The 21,778-nt window shown below is 40.5% G+C and overlaps 3 protein-coding genes and 1 long non-coding RNA gene across 6 annotated transcripts; 3 read left to right on the top strand and 1 right to left on the bottom strand.

Annotated features, from left to right (window-relative positions):
• Positions 1-2,192: 2,192 nt before the first annotated feature.
• Positions 2,193-6,263, top strand: LOC125315141 (serine carboxypeptidase-like 20). The gene is made up of 14 exons (XM_048279320.1): positions 2,193-2,489; positions 2,576-2,724; positions 2,814-2,890; positions 3,017-3,139; positions 3,258-3,360; positions 3,438-3,475; positions 3,588-3,689; positions 3,790-3,870; positions 4,012-4,239; positions 4,582-4,647; positions 4,739-4,866; positions 5,061-5,174; positions 5,435-5,480; positions 6,005-6,263. Exons 1-14 carry the CDS (start codon positions 2,350-2,352, stop codon positions 6,086-6,088), a joined length of 1,479 nt encoding a protein of 492 aa, XP_048135277.1. The 5' UTR covers positions 2,193-2,349; the 3' UTR covers positions 6,089-6,263.
• Positions 6,264-12,450: 6,187 nt separating this feature from the next.
• Positions 12,451-13,414, top strand: LOC115733475. Its single transcript, XM_030664131.2, has 4 exons — positions 12,451-12,748; positions 12,843-12,954; positions 12,997-13,082; positions 13,403-13,414. Exons 1-4 carry the CDS (start codon positions 12,521-12,523, stop codon positions 13,412-13,414), a joined length of 438 nt encoding a protein of 145 aa, XP_030519991.1. The 5' UTR covers positions 12,451-12,520.
• Positions 13,415-15,864: 2,450 nt separating this feature from the next.
• LOC125315151 lies at positions 15,865-16,056 on the top strand. The gene is made up of 2 exons (XR_007198505.1): positions 15,865-15,944; positions 16,001-16,056. It is a non-coding gene; the product is annotated as an uncharacterized LOC125315151 (long non-coding RNA).
• Positions 16,057-17,519: 1,463 nt separating this feature from the next.
• Positions 17,520-20,015, bottom strand: LOC125315134 (protein FAR-RED ELONGATED HYPOCOTYL 3-like). 3 transcript variants are annotated; one of them, XM_048279311.1, is made up of 3 exons: positions 19,267-19,293; positions 18,083-18,139; positions 17,520-17,996 (listed from the first exon to the last, which is right to left on the bottom strand). In XM_048279311.1, exons 1-3 carry the CDS (start codon positions 19,276-19,278, stop codon positions 17,535-17,537), a joined length of 531 nt encoding a protein of 176 aa, XP_048135268.1. In that variant the 5' UTR covers positions 19,279-19,293; the 3' UTR covers positions 17,520-17,534. The 3 variants fall into 3 exon arrangements, 2 of the variants coding, with proteins under 2 accessions (XP_048135268.1, XP_048135267.1); XR_007198494.1 differs by lacking the exon at positions 19,267-19,293 and adding an exon at positions 19,944-20,015 and having other exon boundaries at positions 17,846-17,996; XM_048279310.1 differs by lacking the exon at positions 19,267-19,293 and having other exon boundaries at positions 18,083-18,489.
• Between the last annotated feature and the right edge of the window lie 1,763 nt (positions 20,016-21,778).

Here is a 21,778-nt window from a genome sequence, read left to right as displayed (position 1 = left end):
CCCCCCCTCCAAAAAAAATAAATAAATCTAGATTTGATGGAGGAAACATTTGCAAAAACGTGAAATGAATTAAAAAGAAATTGATAATGACTGAAACCTTACCAAAACTTTCAGGCCCAGTCGTTGAATAGTACCCACGTGCGTGGCCAGGGGACCTGATCTGGCGTGGACCTGAGGTCGACCGGCGATTTTTTGGAACAGATCCGGGGCGGCGACGGTTTGCTGATTTCAGAACTGAGCTCGGCGATGATCGCGAAGGCGGGTGCGTGTGGAGGAGATGGAATCGGAGAGGGGCGATGGTAGACCGAAGGTCTACTTTGCCTTTCATCCTCTCGGCAGAAAAGCATTTTCCTTTGATGTTAAAAATTTTGATTTTATTTATCTATTTAATAAATAAAAAGTAACATGTCGTGAACTGATTTACCTAGTCTTGGACTTACATGGGAACCAGTCCAACCGGTCCGATCTGATTCCCAGGTGGGTTCATGAACGTGCCGAGCCTTCTCTTATTTTTCTCCCTCTTCCCCGCAAAACTACAAGTGTCGTTGTATGATCTAAATTACTACACGAGTGATGTTAACGTAATAGGCTCGTGATAAGCTAAGCATGATGATCATCTCCACGAACGAAGCTATAATGAGCGAGAGGGGTCGAGTCGCGAGAAGGGCGTGAACGCTACGTGACCGAGACCGGAGAAGTGAGAGCAAGAGGCGTGAGTGACGAGCATGATTGAGTCCGAGCGAGAAAAAAATTGGAATTAGTATTCGAAAATTCGAAAAAAATATGAAATAAATAAAAAAAATCCGATCCGGTTTGGATGGTCCAGATGGGTGGGTTCACCCTTAAACGGGGAACTAGACCGATATTCACTGATTTCAAAATGTAGAAATCAGGAATCGTCGAGAACCGGCCGATTCAGTCCGGTTCCCACTTCAATCCTAATCTATGAGCTTTTGGAATCCAATCACAAAATTCCACAACAAATCCTTTAAGATGGGCCAAGAGGCCCACACATTCATTAACTAGAAGGCGAGAAGTTCATGGGCTTCGTACATGGGGCTTGATAAGGACTCCACGGCTGAGGGGCTATCACTTTGGAGGACCACGTGCAGATAGATATCACTTCTTTGGTGACCCCGTTGAAACGGTCAAAGCTTGAGAATGGAGTGTGCGGCCAAGATTAGAAGAAGATGATCTAACGGTTCTCATTTCTTGCGACGGGTTTGTGGGGGTGGACCCGAGTGGGCGGGCCGGGTCAAGCCTTCCAAAGTTGGATGCTCAATGTCACTTCACAAATAAGTTGGACTGCATAATCATAAATATTAGAGCACGACCACCTTATTCTTCTAGATCTCCTCTTTTTCAAATTCACGTATTGACCGTAATGAAACTAATCATCTGTCTCCATGCGGAAACTCGAAAAGCAAGACTTTTCTGGAGTGGGAAGGTGGAGTGTAGAAATCCTTGTCATCATCTACTGGTGTCATCGAGCTGAGTTAGGCTTTGTTTGGTCTCATGCTCGAACTCGGATGAGCTTGAATTCTTCCAAGCTAGCCTTACTGCGCGATATGCCTGGTTGGATATAGCTCAACTCGATTCGGCTTGATTATCCCACGTTAAGAGCTTAGGTTCTCGGCAAATCCAGTTTCCAAATCGCATCAGATGTTACGGATATAGGGTGTTAGTGTATCGTGCCAAACGATGTTGTGTTAGAGAAATTGTTGTACATATCGTTCAGGAAGATTTGATGTCAAATGTACATAGAAAGCGAGAGCCTCTAACGATTGGATTTATGTGGGCGAAGTGTCACGATGATCGAGCCTTATGGGTTTGATGTTCACATCAATCTTTCTCTGGTAGTGCTGGATGGAACAGACCAAGACTAAAATGTCAAGGGTCATAGGATTAGAATGCAAACTCAGGCATGGCCACCTTGAATTGAACCTCTAGGAGGAATGCCAATGATTGCACAGAGAATCTTCAACCACTATTTACATTTGTCTCTTCTCCTTGCTGCTTGTGTCTGGTATCTTCTCTCAATGTTCTCACCAGTTCATCTCGTCCACAACATTGGATTTCTTTAGTCAATGATTGCATAAAGGCATGCATAAAGGCATTTGAATGTCCTTTCTGGTTTGTCTCTTTCCCCTTCAATTTTTCCTTTCTGCATGTCTTAGTTGCTGTAATGGACGTCCTTGTTTTTCCGTCATTCTCTTCCACTCGCCTCCGAGCACAAACGTCAATTATATACCTTATCACCTCCTCGCCACCCTGTCTTGTCTTTATATAATTCGTAGTAATACAGGGCACGATCGTAGTTGGAGAACTTTTGATGATCTGTTCGGAATTATGACGGTCTTCAGTTTCACTTCTGGTGTAATACTAGGCTTGGTTTTGACTGTTTTAGCTGTCGGAGCGGCTCCTGATGAATCCCTCATTACTCACGTACCAGGCTTTGATGGCACTTTGCCCTCCAATCATCATGCAGGGTACATATTCCGCCATTTTCCTAACCGTCGTTTTGATCTCAGGCTCGTTTAGTTGACTAAGAGAATTCTGGGTTCGGTATCTGCAGGTATGTGGCCATAGAGGGGAATCCCGGAAAGAAGAATTTGTTCTACTATTTCATTGTGTCTGAAAGGAATCCTAGCAAGGATCCTGTGGTACTGTGGCTTAACGGAGGACCTGGTTGCTCCAGCTTGGACGGTTTTGTTTATGAACATGGTATTCGAATTAAGCACCGAACCGAGATGCTGATGTTTCCACGGTCACATGTTGTGAGGTCCCATTTTCATGCCCATACCTATATGCAGGACCATTTAACTTTCAAGCGGGAAAGTCAAACGGAAGCTTGCCTATACTTCAGCTCAATCCCTTCAGCTGGTCTAAGGTCTGAAAAATCATTTCTGTTCTGTGAACCTTTCCATTCACTTGCTGGATTGAATGTCGGAGTAGTGTAATTTATAACTCCTTGTTTTGTGAGGATTAAAATGAAGTGCTCTTGCTCATTTTGCAGGTCTCCAACATTATCTATTTGGATTCTCCATGTGGAGTGGGTTTATCATACTCCGAAGATCCACGGAATTATGTGACGGGAGACCTTCAAACTGCCTCCGATACGCATGCCTTTCTTCTCGAGGTAACAGGTCCTGCACGAATCTGAATATGTTAGGCTTAACCCAGCAGGTTAATTTACAGGAACTGAATAAACAGGATAGCGGTAGAGCAGCTGCTAATTATTCGTTTTTCGGATTCAGTGGTTCGAGCTCTATCCAGAATTCCTTTCGAATCCATTCTATATATCAGGAGAGTCGTATGCTGGAGTTTACGTGCTGACTCTTGCCTCCCAAGTAGTACAAGGTATGGTGAACTCAAACAAAATTCCAGGTTCATCTGTCGAGGTTTTGTTGGTAATTGCAAATGAACTTTTCTTTCAGGAATTAAAAAAGGTGAAAAGCCTCATATCAATTTCAAGGTATCTCTCCTCATCTCATCTCTGCTGAAAGACTTGGGGTATACCCAATTCCATGGTGATAGCTTTGACTGTTTGAGCTTTTTAACTATGGAAAAAATGTACCTTACTGCAGGGTTACCTCATTGGTAATGGGATTGCAGATGACGAATACGATGGCAACGGCCACGTGCCTTTCTTCTTCGGTATGGCGCTGATCTCGATCGACATCTTTGAGGTCAGTCAAACAGGAAAGCTAGCACTAATTAGGGGACTTGTGCTATCATAAATGTCCCACAAGTATGTTTAGCAGGAGCTTACAATTGATTCTGCTGCAGGATTGTCAGGCTACATGTGAAGGGAAGTTCTATGACCCCCCAAATGACCAATGCCGCAAGAACATTCTCAAGGCGTACGCGGTACGACGGTGTCCCTTTCTCAGTAATTTGGAACATGTTTATCAGCTTTCAAACCAATAGAACTGATACCAACCACAAATAGATTTGCAAGTGGGATTCGGTTGGGTAAATTGACGTTTTTTTTTTCCCGCTACTTTCCAGGCTCTGACAGGTTTAAATAGGTACGACATTCTCGAGCCGTGCTACCGTTACCCAGACGGCAAGGCGATGAGTCTGCCTTTTGGCCTCCATCAGTTGGGGGTGAACGAGAAGCCTCTCTACACAAGAAAAAGAATGTTTGGTTATGGTTCACCTCTTTGGCTATCAGAACAAGAGAACAAAGTCACATCGAGTCTCCAACAGGCGAATGCATTTCACATCCCATGCATTGTGAGTGATTCGGACTTTTTAGTATGCATGATCGGATTTCTATCGCCTTTCCATTCTCACACGGTGGTGACAAATAAAATTCCAGGACAACATAAAAGTAAGCAGGGCGACTATTTTAGTGCTTTCTGAGAAAGCTAGAATCTTCAATCTCGGTCGCTATGCTTGATTGGTTATATTTAAGATGAAAAATGGAGGTTTGGATTAAACATTAAGTTAGCAAGACTGATAGCGCGAGTCCGAATGCCCGTCGGCGGAGACCCAAGCCATCCTCATCCTCCTCTCGACATAAGTCAAGCATTAGTATTATATTTCCTTCCATAATGTTCTCAGTTGTGTTTGCAGAATGATGATTTTGCAACCGCATGGTTAAACGACGAAGCAGTTCGGGAAGCAATCCACGCAGCACCGGTGATATGCTGAATCATTTGCTCTTGTTTGCCACAGAAATGTCGAGCTTCTAGTTATTTAATCGGGCATTTGCTTATTTTATATGCGATAGGCGAGCGTGGCGGGTCCTTGGGAGATATGCGCCACTAGAGTGAGGTTAAATTATACCATCGATACAGGAAGTATGATCCCGTATCACAAAAGTTTGCTTTCTGAGGGATACAGGGCACTCATATTCAGGTGAGATATGTGATATTTGTGCGGCTCTGCATCACTGAGACATCCCTTCTTGCCATCCTAAACATTCTGATGCTGTTTAGATGCATAATAGGTTGTGTAGTGATGTCCAACAAGTTCCTTACCACATTCTTTATATAATGGTTGCGTCTTTTTCATTTAATTGTTGTTAATTGATGTTCTGTGTCTGCTCTCAGTGGAGATCATGATTCAGTCGTACCTTACACCGGCACTCAAGCATGGACCAGGTCACTTGGATACAAAATTGTCGATGAATGGAGGTCGTGGATCTCCAACGAGCAAGTCGCCGGGTGAGTTCTTACTTCATCTCATGTTTTGCAGCAATACTTAGCGCCTGCAAGGTATGATCTTACTGACCAGTACTCATGGTGAAAGAGTAGAGATGTCTAAATCGCTCTCCCATCAGCAGAGTGATGTCCAAATCCTCTGTTTTTTTGTCCATTTTCAGTCGCTTTTAAGTGCATCGACAAATTCAAATTGCTGGGCAATGCCATTGCGGGTCATTACGCTATACTGCTCTAAGCATACATTCTGCGCCAACTTGTTTCAGGTATCTGCAAGGGTATGACCACAACCTCACCTTTCTAACAGTCAAGGTCAGGAACCAATAAACTTTCTTACCAATCATATGCTAAGATTGACAATTCGTTGCACGAAAAGACTGGAACAAGGTCATGGCGAGTGTGCTGTTTTCTGCTTACTTTGGTTGCTCTGTCGAAAACAAACTGGAATGCTGAACAACGCGATAGAGTAATGCTGATAATATGTACTTAATCTCTATGGATAAAAGATGTGACTTCATCAGTGTCTAGGACAAAAAAAAAAAATGTTGTCTGTGTCTGAATCCTAGAGAAAAGCTCAATTTATCCTTAATGAACTAATTTGGTTTGATGTTTGGAAATGAGATGTTTGAAGTTCGAATTCACAAATCCTGACGTTTTGACAGTTGATACCGAAGATAATAATCTTCCTTCCGCTTTTAAGGCTCAGAAACAATTCTGTTCTTTGTTTTACTGGAATGCACTTAAGCTGATCTATTTCCACTTGCACATGCGCCTCTCGTTGCACAAGTCATCTCCTTGTCGGATGCTAATGATAACCGTCTTGTCAACGGGTGCAGGGAGCAGGGCATACGGTCCCTCAATACAAGCCGCAGGAATCGTTGGACTTCTATACTCGTTGGTTAGATGAAAAAACAATCTGAAATTACTGCATTGCCTCTGGTTCATGGAATCGGAATCCTTCTACCATTTAGGCAAAGTGCAGGACAAATAGAACTTATGTACTCCAAAAGTCCATCAAGTTTTCAATAAGATCCTGGCCTTGCGGTTTCTTTATTTCTCCACTGTTCTTAACACAACCAACTTGAATTTGGTCTATATTCTAACATGGGGAGAGACCAGTAATCCAACTTTCGGTCAACGTCTCCGACGAGACGAGAAGAAATGAGTTCTGGTATTGCATCCTGTAAAGTTCGACTGATGTAATCCTCTTCGACAACGATTAACCAATCATGATTTCTAGCTATACTGTGACTTTTTGCACTTGTTCTGATCTCCATGTTAGGCTGATCGGTATTGTCATAGTTCAAAATCAAGCCTCAATTCTTGTAATGCAATACGATGAGGATCTCTTAGACTCCAAAACCCTTTATCCTTTATGTATCTGAGGCGTAGTACTTCCGCTACACCAATCAATTCTTGTTCCTGCCATGGCTGAAAACAGGTAAACATCCATAATCATGCCTTGCACCAGAATCCGATCAATGCTGAATGCTTCATCTCAATTAACACTTGAGCTTATGCCTACTGAATTCTAATCCCGGCATGCCCGGTTTCATACTTAGTCGATTGGATATGACACTTAATTGGGCATGCTAATGGCACACTCCCTTTGTGCTCCTTGTACAGTCACAGTCATCAAAAGGAAATACCACGAGCAGTGAGCCTAGCTCGTGCAACATCAGATTGGTCGGGATCAGTTGTCATTAAACGCCAACATTGCTCTATTTCTGAAAGTATTTTACTGCTAGTGCTCATCGCATCTGGTGCAACCTCCAGTGAGGCATGTGCGCGACTTTACCCGAATAAATCCAGTGCTGGAATGACGATGCTCAAGGAAAAGCTTGCTATCTCATCTGAGGGTCACTTCCCGATGCCCTAGCAATCTTCTACCCTCTAGCTGGTTGGTACGTCAAGGAAGGTCTCTTTATCGACTGTAACGACCAAGGAGTAGAACTTGTGCGCGCCAAAGTGACTGGTCAGATTGACCAGCTCCTCCAGGGAGAGTTCGATGTGGACCTGCTCGGCCGCTTGTCTGAGTTCCCGCTGGTACTGGCAGGCAATCCCCAAGTGGTGATTCAAGTGAACATGTTCGAGTGCGGGGGACTCGTGATCGGCCTGGGCTTTACTCACAAGTTAGGCGACATGTGCACTATGGCAACATTCATGACCTCATGGTCGACCACATGTTGGAGCAGAATCCATGAAGTAGGCTCGCCACATTTCGAGTTGTCCTCTCTGTTCCCAGTGAATGGGCCGGTGCTAACTCATTGGCCTCCACTCCATCACGGAGTAAAATTCACACTGAATCGGTTCGTGTTCAGCGGTGCGGCCCTCTTGAGGCTAAAACTAGGTGCGGCCAAAAATGTGCGGATATCGAGAGTGGAGGTCTTTGTGGTTTGCCAGTTGATGAACTTGTGCGGGAGAGTCAATCTGCCGGCTTGTATACATCGATGGAGTTGGTGAAACTTAAGGTCTCACAGCAATCTTTCTGTGTTAGTGATGGATGAAACAGACCAGACTAAAATGTCTAAGGGTTAAAGAATTAGAATGCAACTCAGGCATTGCCACCTTGCTAAGGCTGATGACTGCGCAGAGCATCTCCAACCGCTCTTATATCTGTCTCTTATAGCATTGTTTTCACCAGTTTATCTCGTCCACATCGTTGGATTCCTTTAGTCAATGATGGCGTAAAGCATTTATATGTCTCTTTTGTCTCTTTCGCCTTCCATTTTCCTATCTACATGTCTTATGTACCGTAATGGATATCATTATGTTTCGGTCATTCTCTTCCTCTCGCCTCTTAGCACAGACGACATTATATATCTTGTCACCTCCTTGCCACCCTGTCTCGTCTACATTAATCAGTAACAATACTGTTAAAAATTAAATCAAATTCATAAATACCATCGATACATGACCCATGACCGTTCGATGCCCAAGACTTGTCTTTATTATTTTGTAATTTTCAAGAGTCATTGTTAGTTGAGTCTTTCAAGAGTCGGTTCATATTCCGATGTTTAGTTAATACTATGTATGTACATCGCGTCTTTTCATATTTCTAGAGGTAGATCAAGAGTTGTGTAATAAGCCTATACATAGGCGTGTCTTTTAACCATTCTAATATGGGTGAATCAGAGGTTAATACAGAAATATTGTGAAGCTATCTTCGTCTTCTCCTCGTTCGTGAGTATTTGTTGAGAACCCCACCTTCGATTTATCCTATCAAATTGGTATAAGAACATACTGTTTGTTACCATGGCTTCAACAAACACTTAGTTTCCTTTTCAATATCCTCATCTTACCAAAGAAAATTTTGGTATTTGGCTTCAACATAACCACCATGCAACAACATCCTCCTCGCCATCACCCCCATCCGAGTTGTAACCACACCACGGCTCAAACCAAAAAGTGTCTGTTGTGTCATCACTGTAAAAAACCTGCCTGTACATACTAGCCATTTGCCGTGTACGTACTCTACCGCTACTCCACTCCATTGTCGTTATCGTTGTCGTCAATAGAGGGCATATAAGGCAATGAACCTGTCAGGTGGCTCGACAAATCCCTCAAAAACAAGGACACAAAACATAGCGGAATCAACATCTCCAGCATTCCTACATCTACCCAGAAGATTGAGACCAATAAGCAAAACTGCTTCGAAGGAAATTTAGGATCAAAATAATCCTCCCACGAATGAATAAATTTGACTAGAGCACCATAACAGGGTAGGAAAGGCGGGAGGAATCGACATACCTAGTTAGTCTGAAAAAATTTAACCACAAGAGTTAGCTAATAGCTCAGCTGTAAAACAACTAACTCAACAGCTAACTACCAATTCATCACTCAATCTAGCAAGACTTGACATCACAGGCATGCAGGTACAAGACCCATTGACGACTCCACAATTCATGTAATGCGACCCTTAATTAAGTTAAGAACCACACATACATGAACATGCATCAACTCAATGTTTACTTTTCGATTTTCACTTCATTACCAATTTTCCATGGGACACTTCATCACTCAATCTAGCAGGACTCGACATCACAGGCATGCAGGTAGAAGACCCATTGACGACTCCACAATTCATGTAAGGCGACCCTTAATTAAGTTAAGAACCACACATACATGAACATGCATCAACTCAATGTTTACTTTTCGATTTTCACTTCATTACCAATTTTCCATGGGACACAAGCAATGGTTTTTTAGGGACACATGCCTCAATTTCGTCTACTAGGGACACATGCCTTAATTCTGAGGGATAAATACCTCAGCTTTTCGTCCATGGGACATCGGCCATGGGTAACTCCCTTATTCAAGGGAATCCGAGGGACACAAGCCTCAAGTATTCCAATGAGACATAGGCCGTGGATGTCCCGATTTCCCTTCGGCTTCCACGAGGTATCATTTGGACACAGGCGAATTTCCAACATCCTCGTCAGGACACAGGCCAACAGGATGCTCAGTTCATTACCTTTTTCTCAATCTCAGATGCAAACGAGACACCACTCATACGACTTTCAATCCCACATGCGTCAGACAAGACTATTTGGTCATACGTACCAGACCATTCACTTTCTCAATCCCGACACAACTCGTGCTTGAATACTTAGATGCAATGCAATACGACACCTCAATAGGACGCTTCGAGACCTCAAGACCCCATAATCTCCATCAAATTGAGCAGACGAGACACGAATACACCACACTTCTTACGCCCATCCAATGCCGAACACCCACAAGTAAAGCGACATCAATTCACGTCATTTTAAAGAAAATTAACACGATCGGCCCATAGAAACGACTTACCCAAGATCCACAGACTGTAATTAAAGCAATAGATCGTTCATGAAATCAAATTTTCTCCTACATGCAAGGCAAATCGCGGTTTTTAAATACCCATTTTCGAAACATTGCGCCGTACCCAATCAGGCGACGAATCACAATCAAGCAAGAGAGTTAAGGGCTTCAATTGCCTTAGAGTCGACGTACGAAGAAAACAAGAGTCAATTCCTGTCAAACGAGCTCGGGTTCCTCTCCTCCTTCCTTGAGTCGTGCGGGTCACTGAGGCCGAGATGAGAAGCGACGAGCTTCGAGTGAGAGGGACGAGAGTGAGGCCGAGGTTGAGGAGCGATGGTCATCGCTGCCGTCGTCAAGGCAAGCTCGAGTGAGCGGGAGGGCATCACGGCATGGGTCGGGGTGGACCGAACGAGGAAGAGGGGTGTTGCAGAAGAGAGTCGGGAGGAAATGAGGGATTTGGATCCCCTGCCATAGAGGGTTAATGGCAGGGGTGACATAAAATAAAATCCAGCCGTTCGTTTGAATCCGAAGGCTGAGATTCAGCCACGTCATCTGAAGAGGGGGAGCTCAAATTTGAGCGCGCGAAACCAGCACTTCTAAATAAAAAATTAAAAAATCTAATTTCCTCTCTCCTCAAATCTTACATATCGACGCCGGCATCCTCTCTCGTTCCCTTTTACCTCTCTCAAACTTCCTCCATCGTCCTCCTCCTCCTTTTGCTCCGGTGACGCTTCTCTTCGACGCCGGCGTCCGCGGAACTCTCAAATTTGCTCCATCGTCCTCCTCCGTTTGCGCCGGTGGCGCTCCTCTTCGACGCCATCATCCGCGGAACCGCCGTCGACTTTCCCGACACCAAATCCAGGGCGCGGCAAGTGGCTTCGAAGCCGCGCACATATCCATCTCTCTAAAAAAGATTACGACTCCGTGCGCATCTCCTCGATTACAGGGTTGGTGCTCGATCGACTCTTCTTTTCTTCGGATTTAGTTTCTATGATTTGGCATTCTTGAGAAGTTTTTAGGGTTTTTCGGTTTAGCTCATGTTGGTGAGTCTCGGCCTTTGCTTTGCTCGCATCTAAATGTCCGCCGAAGTCGAGGCCGGATTTTCGAGGATTGGCGCGGATGAGTTGTAGAAGCACCCGATTGGTGCGGTCTTTGTTGTTTTCCTTGGTGAAGAACAGAGAGGAGGAAAAAAATTATCCGTATCGTTGTTAGAATCTGTACCGTTTTGAATGTTTAGTTGAATTAGAGGCCTTTTATCATCGTTCTTACGAGGCGATTTTCGTTCTTGTGCTTATTTTGATTCATTCAGAAAGAAGGGAAAAAAAAGGTACTTCTATGGCGGTGTATTATAAATTTAAGAGTGCAAGAGATTTCGATTCAATTCCTATGGACCGTCCATTTATATCGGTTGGTATTTTGAAAGAAAAATTTTTTGAACCAAAGCACTTGGGCAGGGGCACCGATTTCGACCTTGTGGTAACTAATGCTCAAACTAATGAAGGTGGGTTTCTTACTTCATGAATCAATTAAAAATTTTTAACAATTAAGGCTATCAAGTTTGGAGAGAGCTGTCTAGTGGGGAGCTGTATGTGTGGCCTTTTGAGTCTAATATTGGTGATGTTTATGCTGAACTTGTCGAGGCTGAAATGATTGTGAGTGAGGTATTCATAGCGTTAGGGCCTGGGTTTTGGCCTGAGGTAGCAATACCTGCTGATCCCGAGTCTTTTTGTCAAATGAACCGTGGTAGTGTTTGTGTAGTGAGTCCTAGCAAGTGATTTGCATGTTGTGATTTTTTTTTTTTTTTTTTTTTCTTTTGGGGGGGGTGTTGAGGGAGGAGGAGTAGGGTACATTCTCCATGATTAACATCACCTAATTTGACATTTGAGGGGAAATTGAGCTCTCTGGAGAAGCTTTTAGAGGCCGACCCGATGATTAGTTAAGGCTGGCCGAGGGAGGAGGAGGGTACTTTCTCCACAGTCAATATCACCTAATTTGATATTTGAGCAGAAAAGAGCTCCAGGGAGAAGCTTTTGAAACATTCATGCTTATCTTAGCAAGCAATTTAAGTGCAAACCTCGGGAAGCAATACCACCATCAACTCCATTCCATTGATGTTTCTTTTCCATCCCGCATATTTTATTCCCCTAAGGAGTTGTTTTTTGAATTCGAGATCACCTTCACATACTCGTATATAAACACGTGTGGAATGGAGTTGATGATGGAGGAGGGACTTATCCATATATATTCTCTCTGTTGCACTTTGATACTTTTAGGAATGCAGATGCTCTGATTTATAAGTTCAAAGCTTGGTTGATTGCCAATCATTAGAAAATTTGTTGCTTCATCTATTGGTTGTCGCATTTTATTGGTTCTGTAACCTCTCAAATGGTTCAACGAACTTGCTAATCTCACTTGATTTTGTTCAGTGGATAATTTTTTAGGTTTGTCATCAAGGTGATTACTTTGATGTTCACAAGAATGCTTTGTAAATTGAATGCTAATGCCCCTTGGTGTTGTATGTCACTTCTCTATGCTATTTTAGGTTTGTTGAAATGCCGAAGGAATACTATGTTGTTTTCAATGGCCGTAATATCGGCATATACAATAATTGGCCTCAAACTGAAGTTCAAGTAAGTGGTTTTAGTAAGGCTAATTACAAAGGATATAACAATTGGGAAGCCGCAAAACAGGCGTACTTGAAATTTTTCAATATGAAGGAGTTGCCAACGACAATTCATTTACCTACACGATTTCCTCCCACTAATGAACATGTGAAGCAGGTATGTTAGTTCCTTACTTTTGTAATAAGACACTTTAATTTTCCAATGGTTTAGGGATATAATAATTATATGGTTTCTTGTTATGTCTAATCGGGACGATGATTGTCCCAGTGGTTGTAGCCGTATAATTAGAGATCTGGAAATGGAGTTGGAACAAACCCGATTTGAGCTGGAACAAACTCGAAGGGAGCTGGAACATAGCCAATGTTCGCATCGATTGACTATACAAGAATTGGAACATACTCAAGGTTCGCTTCAATTGACTGTACGGGAGCTACAGAATGCAAGGGAGGTGAATGACAACTTCAGAGAATTGATTAGTGGCTTCAGGAACGTTAACATCGATTAGAAATGCTTCTTGCATTATTGTTTTGTGGAAGATGTAGCTTGAACTTGTAGGACGTGAAAAAGATGTTAGTATTTGCATTTATGCCTTTGTAATCACTCAAAAGTACATGCTACCTTGTTTCCGGAGATTTAGAGCTTCTTAATGAATGTTACTAAGTAAATGTGACTACCTTTTATATTTGGTCCTCTCTCCTGTAAAGATTCTTTGCATAGGGCTTATACGCTCATAAAGAAGGATGACTGGTAATGTGGCAGATAGGTTTTCATGTTTTTGCTGCTGAGAATTGTTTGTGTTTTTCTTTGCAGGGCAAAGAATGAGTTAGTGTTTTTTTTTTTCTTAATACAACCTACCTTGTTGAAGTTTTTCCCTCTAAGTCGCAGACAGGTTTTTCTTTTTCATGTCCCCCATTCTATTTTTTTTTTACTTTTCTTTTGTGAAAAAAAAAAAATGTTTTCGATTCTACGAAAAAAAGGGCTTCGCATTAGAAAAGTGCGAAACATGAATGAAAACCGAGGTCAGATACAAATTATATAAACGACGCAAGTTTGCACAAAGCGGATTACCTTTTTTTTTTACTTTTCTTTTTCATGTCCCCCTTTCCATTTTTTTTTACTTATCTTTTATGAAAAAAAAAAGTTTCCGATTCTACGAAAAAAAGGGCTTCGCATTAGAAAAGTGCGAAACATGAATGAAAACCGAGGTCGGATACAAATTATATAAACCACATGAGTTTGCACAAAGCGGGTTACCTTTTATTTTTACTTTTCTTTTTCATGTCCCCCTTTCCTTTTTTTTTCTTTCTCTTTTAAAAAAAAAAAAAAAGGTTTTCGATTCTACGAAAAAAGGGCTTCGCATTAGAAAAGTGCGAAACATGAATGAAAACCAAGGTCGGACACAAATTATATAAATGACGTGAGTTTGCACAAAGCGAATTACCTTTTTTTTTTTACTTTTCTTTTCATGTTCCCGTTTCCTTTTTTTTTTTTACTTTTCTCTTATGAAAAAAAAAAGTTTCCCATTCTACACTAAAAAGGGCTTCGCATTAGAAAAGTGCGAAACATGAATGAAAAACCAAGGTCGGATACAAATTATATAAACCACATGAGTTCGCACAAAGCGGGTTACCTTTATTTTTTACTTTTCTTTTCATGTCCCCCTTTCCATTTTTTTTTTCTTTTCTTTTATGAAAAAAAAAAGGTTTTCCATTCTACGAAAAAAAGGCCTTCGCATTAGAAAAGTGCGAAACATGAATGAAAACCGAGGTCGGACACAAATTATATAAACGACGCAAGTTTGCACAAAGCGGATTACCTTTTTTTTTTACTTTTCTTTTCATGTTTCCATTTCCATTTTTTTTTTACTTATCTTTTATGAAAAAAAAAAAATTGCCCATTCTACACTAAAAAGGGCTTCGCATTAGAAAAGTGCAAAACATGAATGAAAACCGAGGTCAGATACAAATTATATAAATCACATGAGTTCGCACAAAGCGGGTTACCTTTTTTTTTTACTTTTCTTTTTCATGTCCCCCTTTCCATTTTCTTTTCTTTTCTTTTATGAAAAAAAAAGGTTTGCCATTCTACGAAAAAAAGGACTTTGCATTAGAAAAGTGCGAAACATGAATGAAAACCGAGGTCAGACACAAATTATATAAACAACGCAAGTTTGCACAAAGCGGATTACCTTTTTTTTTACTTTTCTTTTTCATGTTCCCGTTTCCATTTTTTTTTTTACTTATCTTTTATGAAAAAAAAAAGTTTCCCATTCTACACTAAAAAGGACTTTGCATTAGAAAAGTGCGAAACATGAATGAAAACCGAGGTCAGACACAAATTATATAAACAACGCAAGTTTGCACAAAGCGGATTACCTTTTTTTTTTACTTTTCTTTTTCATGTTCCCGTTTCCATTTTTTTTTTACTTATCTTTTATGAAAAAAAAAGTTTCCCATTCTACACTAAAAAGGGCTTCGCATTAGAAAAGTGCAAAACATGAATGAAAACCGAGGTCAGATACAAATTATATAAATCATATGAGTTCACACAAAGCGGGTTACATTTTTTTTTTTCTTTTCTTTTTCATGTTCCCGTTTCCATTTTTTTTTTTTACTTATCTTTTATGAAAAAAAAAAGTTGCCCATTCTACACTAAAAAGGGCTTCGCATTAGAAAAGTGCAAAACATGAATGAAAACCGAGGTCAGATACAAATTATATAAATCACATGAGTTCGCACAAAGCGGGTTACCTTTTTTTTTTACTTTTCTTTTTCATGTCCCCCTTTCCATTTTCTTTTCTTTTCTTTTATGAAAAAAAAAAGGTTTGCCATTCTACGAAAAAAAGGACTTTGCATTAGAAAAGTGCGAAACATGAATGAAAACCGAGGTCAGACACAAATTATATAAACCACATGAGTTCGCACAAAGCGGGTTACCTTTTTTTTTCTTTTTCTTTTCATGTCCCCCTTTCCATTTTTTTTTCTATTCTTTTATGAAAAAAAAAAAGGTTTTCCATTCTACGAAAAAAAGGGCTTCGCATTAGAAAAGTGCGAAACATGAATGAAAACCGAGGTCGATACAAATTATATAAACCACATGGGTTCACACAAAGTCGGAACAAAAAGTCATCTTTAAATCCAAAACACAAGAAACATATGAGCAACAAAAGCAGAAGAGAAACAAAAACATAAAAAGAATAAGGGATCAAATGGTAGTGAATGGAAAACAAAAAACGCAACCAGGTCCCCCATAAAAAAAACATTGACTAACAATAAAACATCGAGTATTTTGTCAAGCATGAAACATTAGGAAGTAACAATACACAACTTAAAACATTAGAAGAGTTGAAAAGGTTCGGATCAACAGGAGGGAAGGATGTGGTTGGGGGAAGACTACCACAAAACCAAGCTTCGGATCAACGTTTCCCATTTTGACAGCCTCTCTACATCCATCAATCAAAGAGTTGAAAAGCTCAATCTATGCTTCAACCAAAGCTGCAGCAAATGATCCACGATCCTCCGAAGCAATAAAATTTATTTGATTCTCATTTCCAAATTTCATCACCTACATAATCAGAGAAGCAACATGATGAACATACTTCCCACCTTCTACTAATATGGAAAAGAAAATCACATTTTTGTAAAAAGATTTTCGAAAGAGTATCTGTTTTTTAAATCATTTTCCAGCAAGCACCAGATTGAGTGATATCAAGTAACAACAAAGATTCTGTTAATAACCCAAATAATGATCAACAAAGACAATGAAGAGAAAGAAGCCTTTCGCTTCTTTCGGGACTCAGAATGTACTTGTTTCCTTAGATAAAGATGAAACGTCTCCATTGTAAATTTCCTTAGATCCCGCCCGCATGTAAGTCCATGAAAACAGGACTCAGAATGTACTTGTTTCTTTCAGAACCCCGTAACTCACGGGCTTTCGGCTAGCAAGTGCTTGCTCAACACAAATCGATCAAGTCATTTAACTCAAAACGAGATAAGCTCTAAGTGAATTCACTTAGAGGCCTTCGTCCAGCAAAAAGTGAACACCTTAAATATCTATGTTGATAAATGGACCTAAACTATCATAGGGACCTGATATTGGTTTCTCTTTGGCAGTTCAACCACCAAGAAAATCACGAAGTTGTTTACTTTTTTTTTTTTCCAAGAAGTTGTTTACTTAAGGCAGCGAATAATTTTCAAAAAGCTAAATGTACAATATTATGCAAGATCCAATTTATAAGTAATGGCCAATCTCTACGTGCAGTGGTTAGATCACGTATATTGTAAGATATACAAGTAAGCTCACACAGGAGCTTTGATGGTATTCACAGAGGAAGGACAATATATTCTTGAACTATATCGACATAGCGTAGCCGGATAAGGATCTGATCTCACTTCTCTACATAGAAAACTTCGTTTTCAAGCATTAACAATTTATTTGCAAGCCAATGCCAATAGTATCGCTACAGCCACCTTCTCCAATAAAACATTATGCAGTAATAGCCAAGTTACTTTGAACTGATGAAGATTTTTTAGTTTCGTTTCCCTCAAAACTTTAGGAAGAAACCTCTCTAGCAAGGTATGATAATATGACATCAAACATTCCTTAGAATCTATGAAGTACATGAACTCTCTACAGGACAAACAACAATACCCGAAATCACAGCATCTTTTTGAAATAGATGAACTTCGGATGGGGCTGTATGTTCTAAGTTCGGGGGGAGCTGGTGGGGTTGCATAACCAAGCTCGTAAGCCTAAACATCCACAATGAAATGTCCCGAGTGTTAATAAATATGAAAAAATCTGACCCTTACAAAGTGAAAACCATTAATGCAGACAACAAATCCAAAACTTTCGCAAATAGACATAACAAATCAGAAATTAGCATGCATGATAAAATGAACATAATAAGATGAACATAACTTATTGCAAATAGAATAGTGCATTACCCGTTACCAAGCGATGTTATCATGGAAGTCATATTGAAGTCTCGTGGTGCCTCAAACGTACTGAGTAGATTACTATAAAAACCCGGAGAGTTATTGTAACTTCCAAGAACTTGAGGTGCACAAGAAGCTTGCGAAGAAGCTTGAGGTGCGTCTCCTTGCTTCTTTCTTTTTCTTTTATTTTTCTCTAGACAGCTCTTATGTCGCTTTCCTCCTTTGCGTCCATCTTTCTTCTTGAGGCCCGTACATTTTGCAACGAGACTCGTATCTTCACTTAAGCCTGCGAGATTTCTCCGAGACTCGCCTCCAAGTGGCATTTCATCGAGAGATTTGTTAATGGTCAAGATCATCTTCTTGATAAATTCATATCTCTGAATAGTTTGTGAGCCCTTGACTGCTATCTTCACAAACTCGGGACACACCTCTCTATATCTATCAGTAACATCCATGTCACCATTCCCCTAAACAAATATATAGAATCTATTAGAAGTTACCAATAAATTAGAATACTAAATTGAGTACAAAAGAATATAACGATAATTTATACCCGAGTATCTAAACCATGCTTCTCGAGTATTCCATCTCTTGCTTCACGTGTCCATCTCTTCAAAAGGTAAGCACTAGGAATTAACTTTATGTCCAAGTTATCAAGCACCTTCAACGCATGGCAACATAATATCCCAACGGTCTCAAAATGATTACAAGCACAAGTTACCACTTCATTGCTTGGGCCGCCCGTGACCTTATACTCTGCATCATTTGTACCAAATGAACCAACAACATATTCCCGCAAGATACCCATCTCATTACGTTCCTTGATAACCAGGGATAAAGTTTTCATCCATTCTGTCTGAAAATTTTCAAACATTGAAGGTGTATAGACCTTGCTTGCTTGCTGCAACATAGGTGATGTCCGACACAAAATTGTGGGCAATTTCTCTCTAGCATTAAACTCAGCCTTTGTAACTCTTTGTACCGCTTATCACTCACAACCTTATCAAATCTCTTGAAAAATCCATTTAGATTTACATTACACGCAAGATAATCCTTCAAATCTCCATTCAAACTCTCACTCAATTGTGTACTACGTATCCCCAAAGTCACTTGTAGATTTCATATAACATCTAGCCCACTTCTCTTTCAACCTATACAGATTTTGAAGCCAAGAATTATCGGTAGCTTCATATGTTGAAAGTAATGAATCCCAAGCCTCCTCAAATTTTTTTCACTTCTACATATTCATAGACAAGCTTCTTTAAATCAGTCAAAAAATTAGATCCATTCCTCATTAAGTGACCAACATTTTTCATAGCATTTTGCATTAGATGCCATGTACACAATCCATGTCTTGTCTCAGGAATCACCTCTTCTAATGCCTTCGACATTGCTGCATCTTGATCAGTAAAAATTGTTGCAGGCCTCCTATATTTGTGTGCCCCCAAGAATGTCTCGAAAAGCCATTTGAATGAATCTGCGGTTTCATCATATAAAAGTGCAGCCCCAAAAATCACAAGCTCTCTATGGTGATTGAATCCAATAAATACACCGAGTGGCCTATACTCTTTGTTGGTGGAAAATGTTGTGTCAAAGGTCACAACATCACCAAAAAGGGCATAATCAATAACCATTCTAGAGTCTCGCCCAAAATATGTTTGTTATTTGCTCATTACTATCAAGCTCGAACAAAGATAAAAGAAAGATGTGTCTAAGATTTGGCGTTTTTCGAAATACTTTAACAAACATCCTGCGTCCCCAAACTCCATGTCTCTCCCTCGTTTAGTGCGAAGATAGTTTTTCACATCAACCCTCGTGTAACCTACGTTTTCTCTTCCCCCAGATTGTACACTAGACAAGTCATGCTGCTGTCTCTCGTGGTGAGGCCCGCATTGTCGCCCAACACAATTTGGCTGAGCTTGGACGTCGCTTATTTGCCTATGTGACCGTATCAAGTGAGTACACTCTGCAAAGTGGAGTGGATGGGAATGCATTGGCTCAAAATCATACACAAAATATTTACCGCTCTCTCGAACTAATTTGATTCCCATTCGGGCATGACAGTCCATCCTCGTTTCAGGCCTAGGCTTTTTTTACTAATTCCAGCCGTTTATCTTTTGTCGATGTCCCTCTTTTGCACAACAAAAACGTGTAGAAGTTATGGAACCATCCTTCCCTTTGTTAGTAACTCTCCTACGTACACCAAAACCAATTTTTAATGCATAGATCTTCCAAAACTCCCATGCCTCATCTACATCATTAAATTCCATACCCATTTGTGGAGTCCAAACATTACTGCTGATAAAATCACACAAAAACATAGTGGACAAAGTGACGTCATTAGACGATAAACTTGAATAACAAACAATAAAACAGAAGAAAAACTAACATACTTTCATGAAGACATTACTTACCTTGTGCCATCATCATCCATTTGAGAGGGAGTCTCCATTTGAGGGATAATTTCGCTGCTAGTACTAAGCATGGTAGTTACTACTCCCTCCATATTCATTTGAGAGGGAGTCTCTCAATGCCAGTGTATGAAGGTAGTTTATCTTCAAACTAAGAAAAACGTCACTTATCATTAGAAGTTAATTTATCAAAGCTACTAGAATGAGAGAGAAAAGCACAAGAGACAAATTCCAACCAATAAGCTATCCGAGAAAAGCATCATTTCTTATTAAAAGCATCACTGCTATAGGTATGCTGATCTAATATCGGGAAAAAGCTGTAATGCTTATCAAGGGGAAAAAAAAATATTATTCATTATCATGCTAAACTTCCCTTTACAATTGTCATTTATATATATCAAAAGAAATGAAGGCCTACCCTTAAGGTACATTCTACCAGTTCATTGTCCGAGGTAGGGTGTTATAATTTTTTACATTTTTTACATTTTAACGAACAACTACTGAGAGGATTCTTAAAATGCTTCTCTCAAACAAACTAACATAAAAACAAAACAAAGAAAAAGATGAAACGTCTTCTTTTCACCAAAAGAAAATTTGTTTTAAGAGGAGCATATAAGTAACAAATACTAATCACTAAACATTATATTACCCGCCCCAATTGCAGTCACCCCAACTTTTAACCCACCAATAGCAGAGAGTACCGCATCAGGAAAAAACAAGAAAACTATGAGGACATGGCCTACAATGATGATGTAGACCTACAATTCCAAGTAAATAACTCACATGTATATTGAACATCCAAAAATACATTGCCTTAAAGACATCTCAAATACACCGCATTTGGTTTCTAAGCCGCTGATTTAGCATTTGGTTTCTATGATTCAGCTTCTCCATAGAGCTCTTCGTCTATTTATGGCATCCCCAGACAAAGGTATGCATTGAGGATTTATGTCTACTTCATGTCTCATCCAACGCAGAATTTGAGAACTTCTTTTCGAGTTCATGATCTTTTTGCCCCCCTTCAATCATGTTTGAAATTTCCAGGGCACACAGTACATCTACAGCTACTTCTTTCGGCCATACTTGGCCATCCATGAGAAGGTCATCAACCGTAACTTGCTGGAGCTGAAGGTGATGGCGGGGGATTATGCAGTTTCGATGTGGCAAAAGGCAATGAGCTACGGTCAGATAAATTTTTCTTTCAAAACACCAACTGATATAAATGGATCGTCCATAGGAATTGAATCGAAATCTCTTGCACTCTTAAATTTATAATACACCGCCATAGAAGTATCTTTTTTTTTTCTTTCTTCTCGAATGAATCAAAATAAGCACAACAACGAAAATCGCCTCATAAGAACGATGATAAAAGGGCTCTAAAAAAAAGGGGCCCGATAATTCAACTAAAGACTCAAAACAAGATTAAGATAATTTTTTTCCTCCTCTCTGTTCTTCACCAAGGAAAACAACAAAGGCCACACCAATCGGGTGCTTCTACAGCTCATCCGCGCCAATCCTCGAAAATCCACCCTTGAGTTCGGCGGACATTTAGATGCAGAGCAAAGTCCCACACTCACCAACATGAGTTAAACCAAAAAATCCTAAAAACTTCTCAAGAATGCCGAATCATAGAAACCAAATCCGAAGAAAAGAAGAGGAGATCGATCGAGCACCAACCCGTAATCGAGGAGATCCACACGGAGTCATAATCGGCGGAGAGAGAGATGGATATGTGCTCGGGTTCGAAGCCACCGATGCGCACGGAGTCGTAATCTTTTTTAGAGAGATGGATATGTGCGCGGCTTCGAAGCCACTGCCGCGCCCCTGGATTTGGTGTC

The sequence above is a fragment of the Rhodamnia argentea genome, chromosome 5 (genome assembly GCF_020921035.1).
Source record: "Rhodamnia argentea isolate NSW1041297 chromosome 5, ASM2092103v1, whole genome shotgun sequence".
NCBI classification, from domain to species: domain Eukaryota; kingdom Viridiplantae; phylum Streptophyta; class Magnoliopsida; order Myrtales; family Myrtaceae; genus Rhodamnia; species Rhodamnia argentea.
Note: the sequence above shows the minus strand (reverse complement) of the source record. Positions and strands in the feature narration are given on the sequence as shown.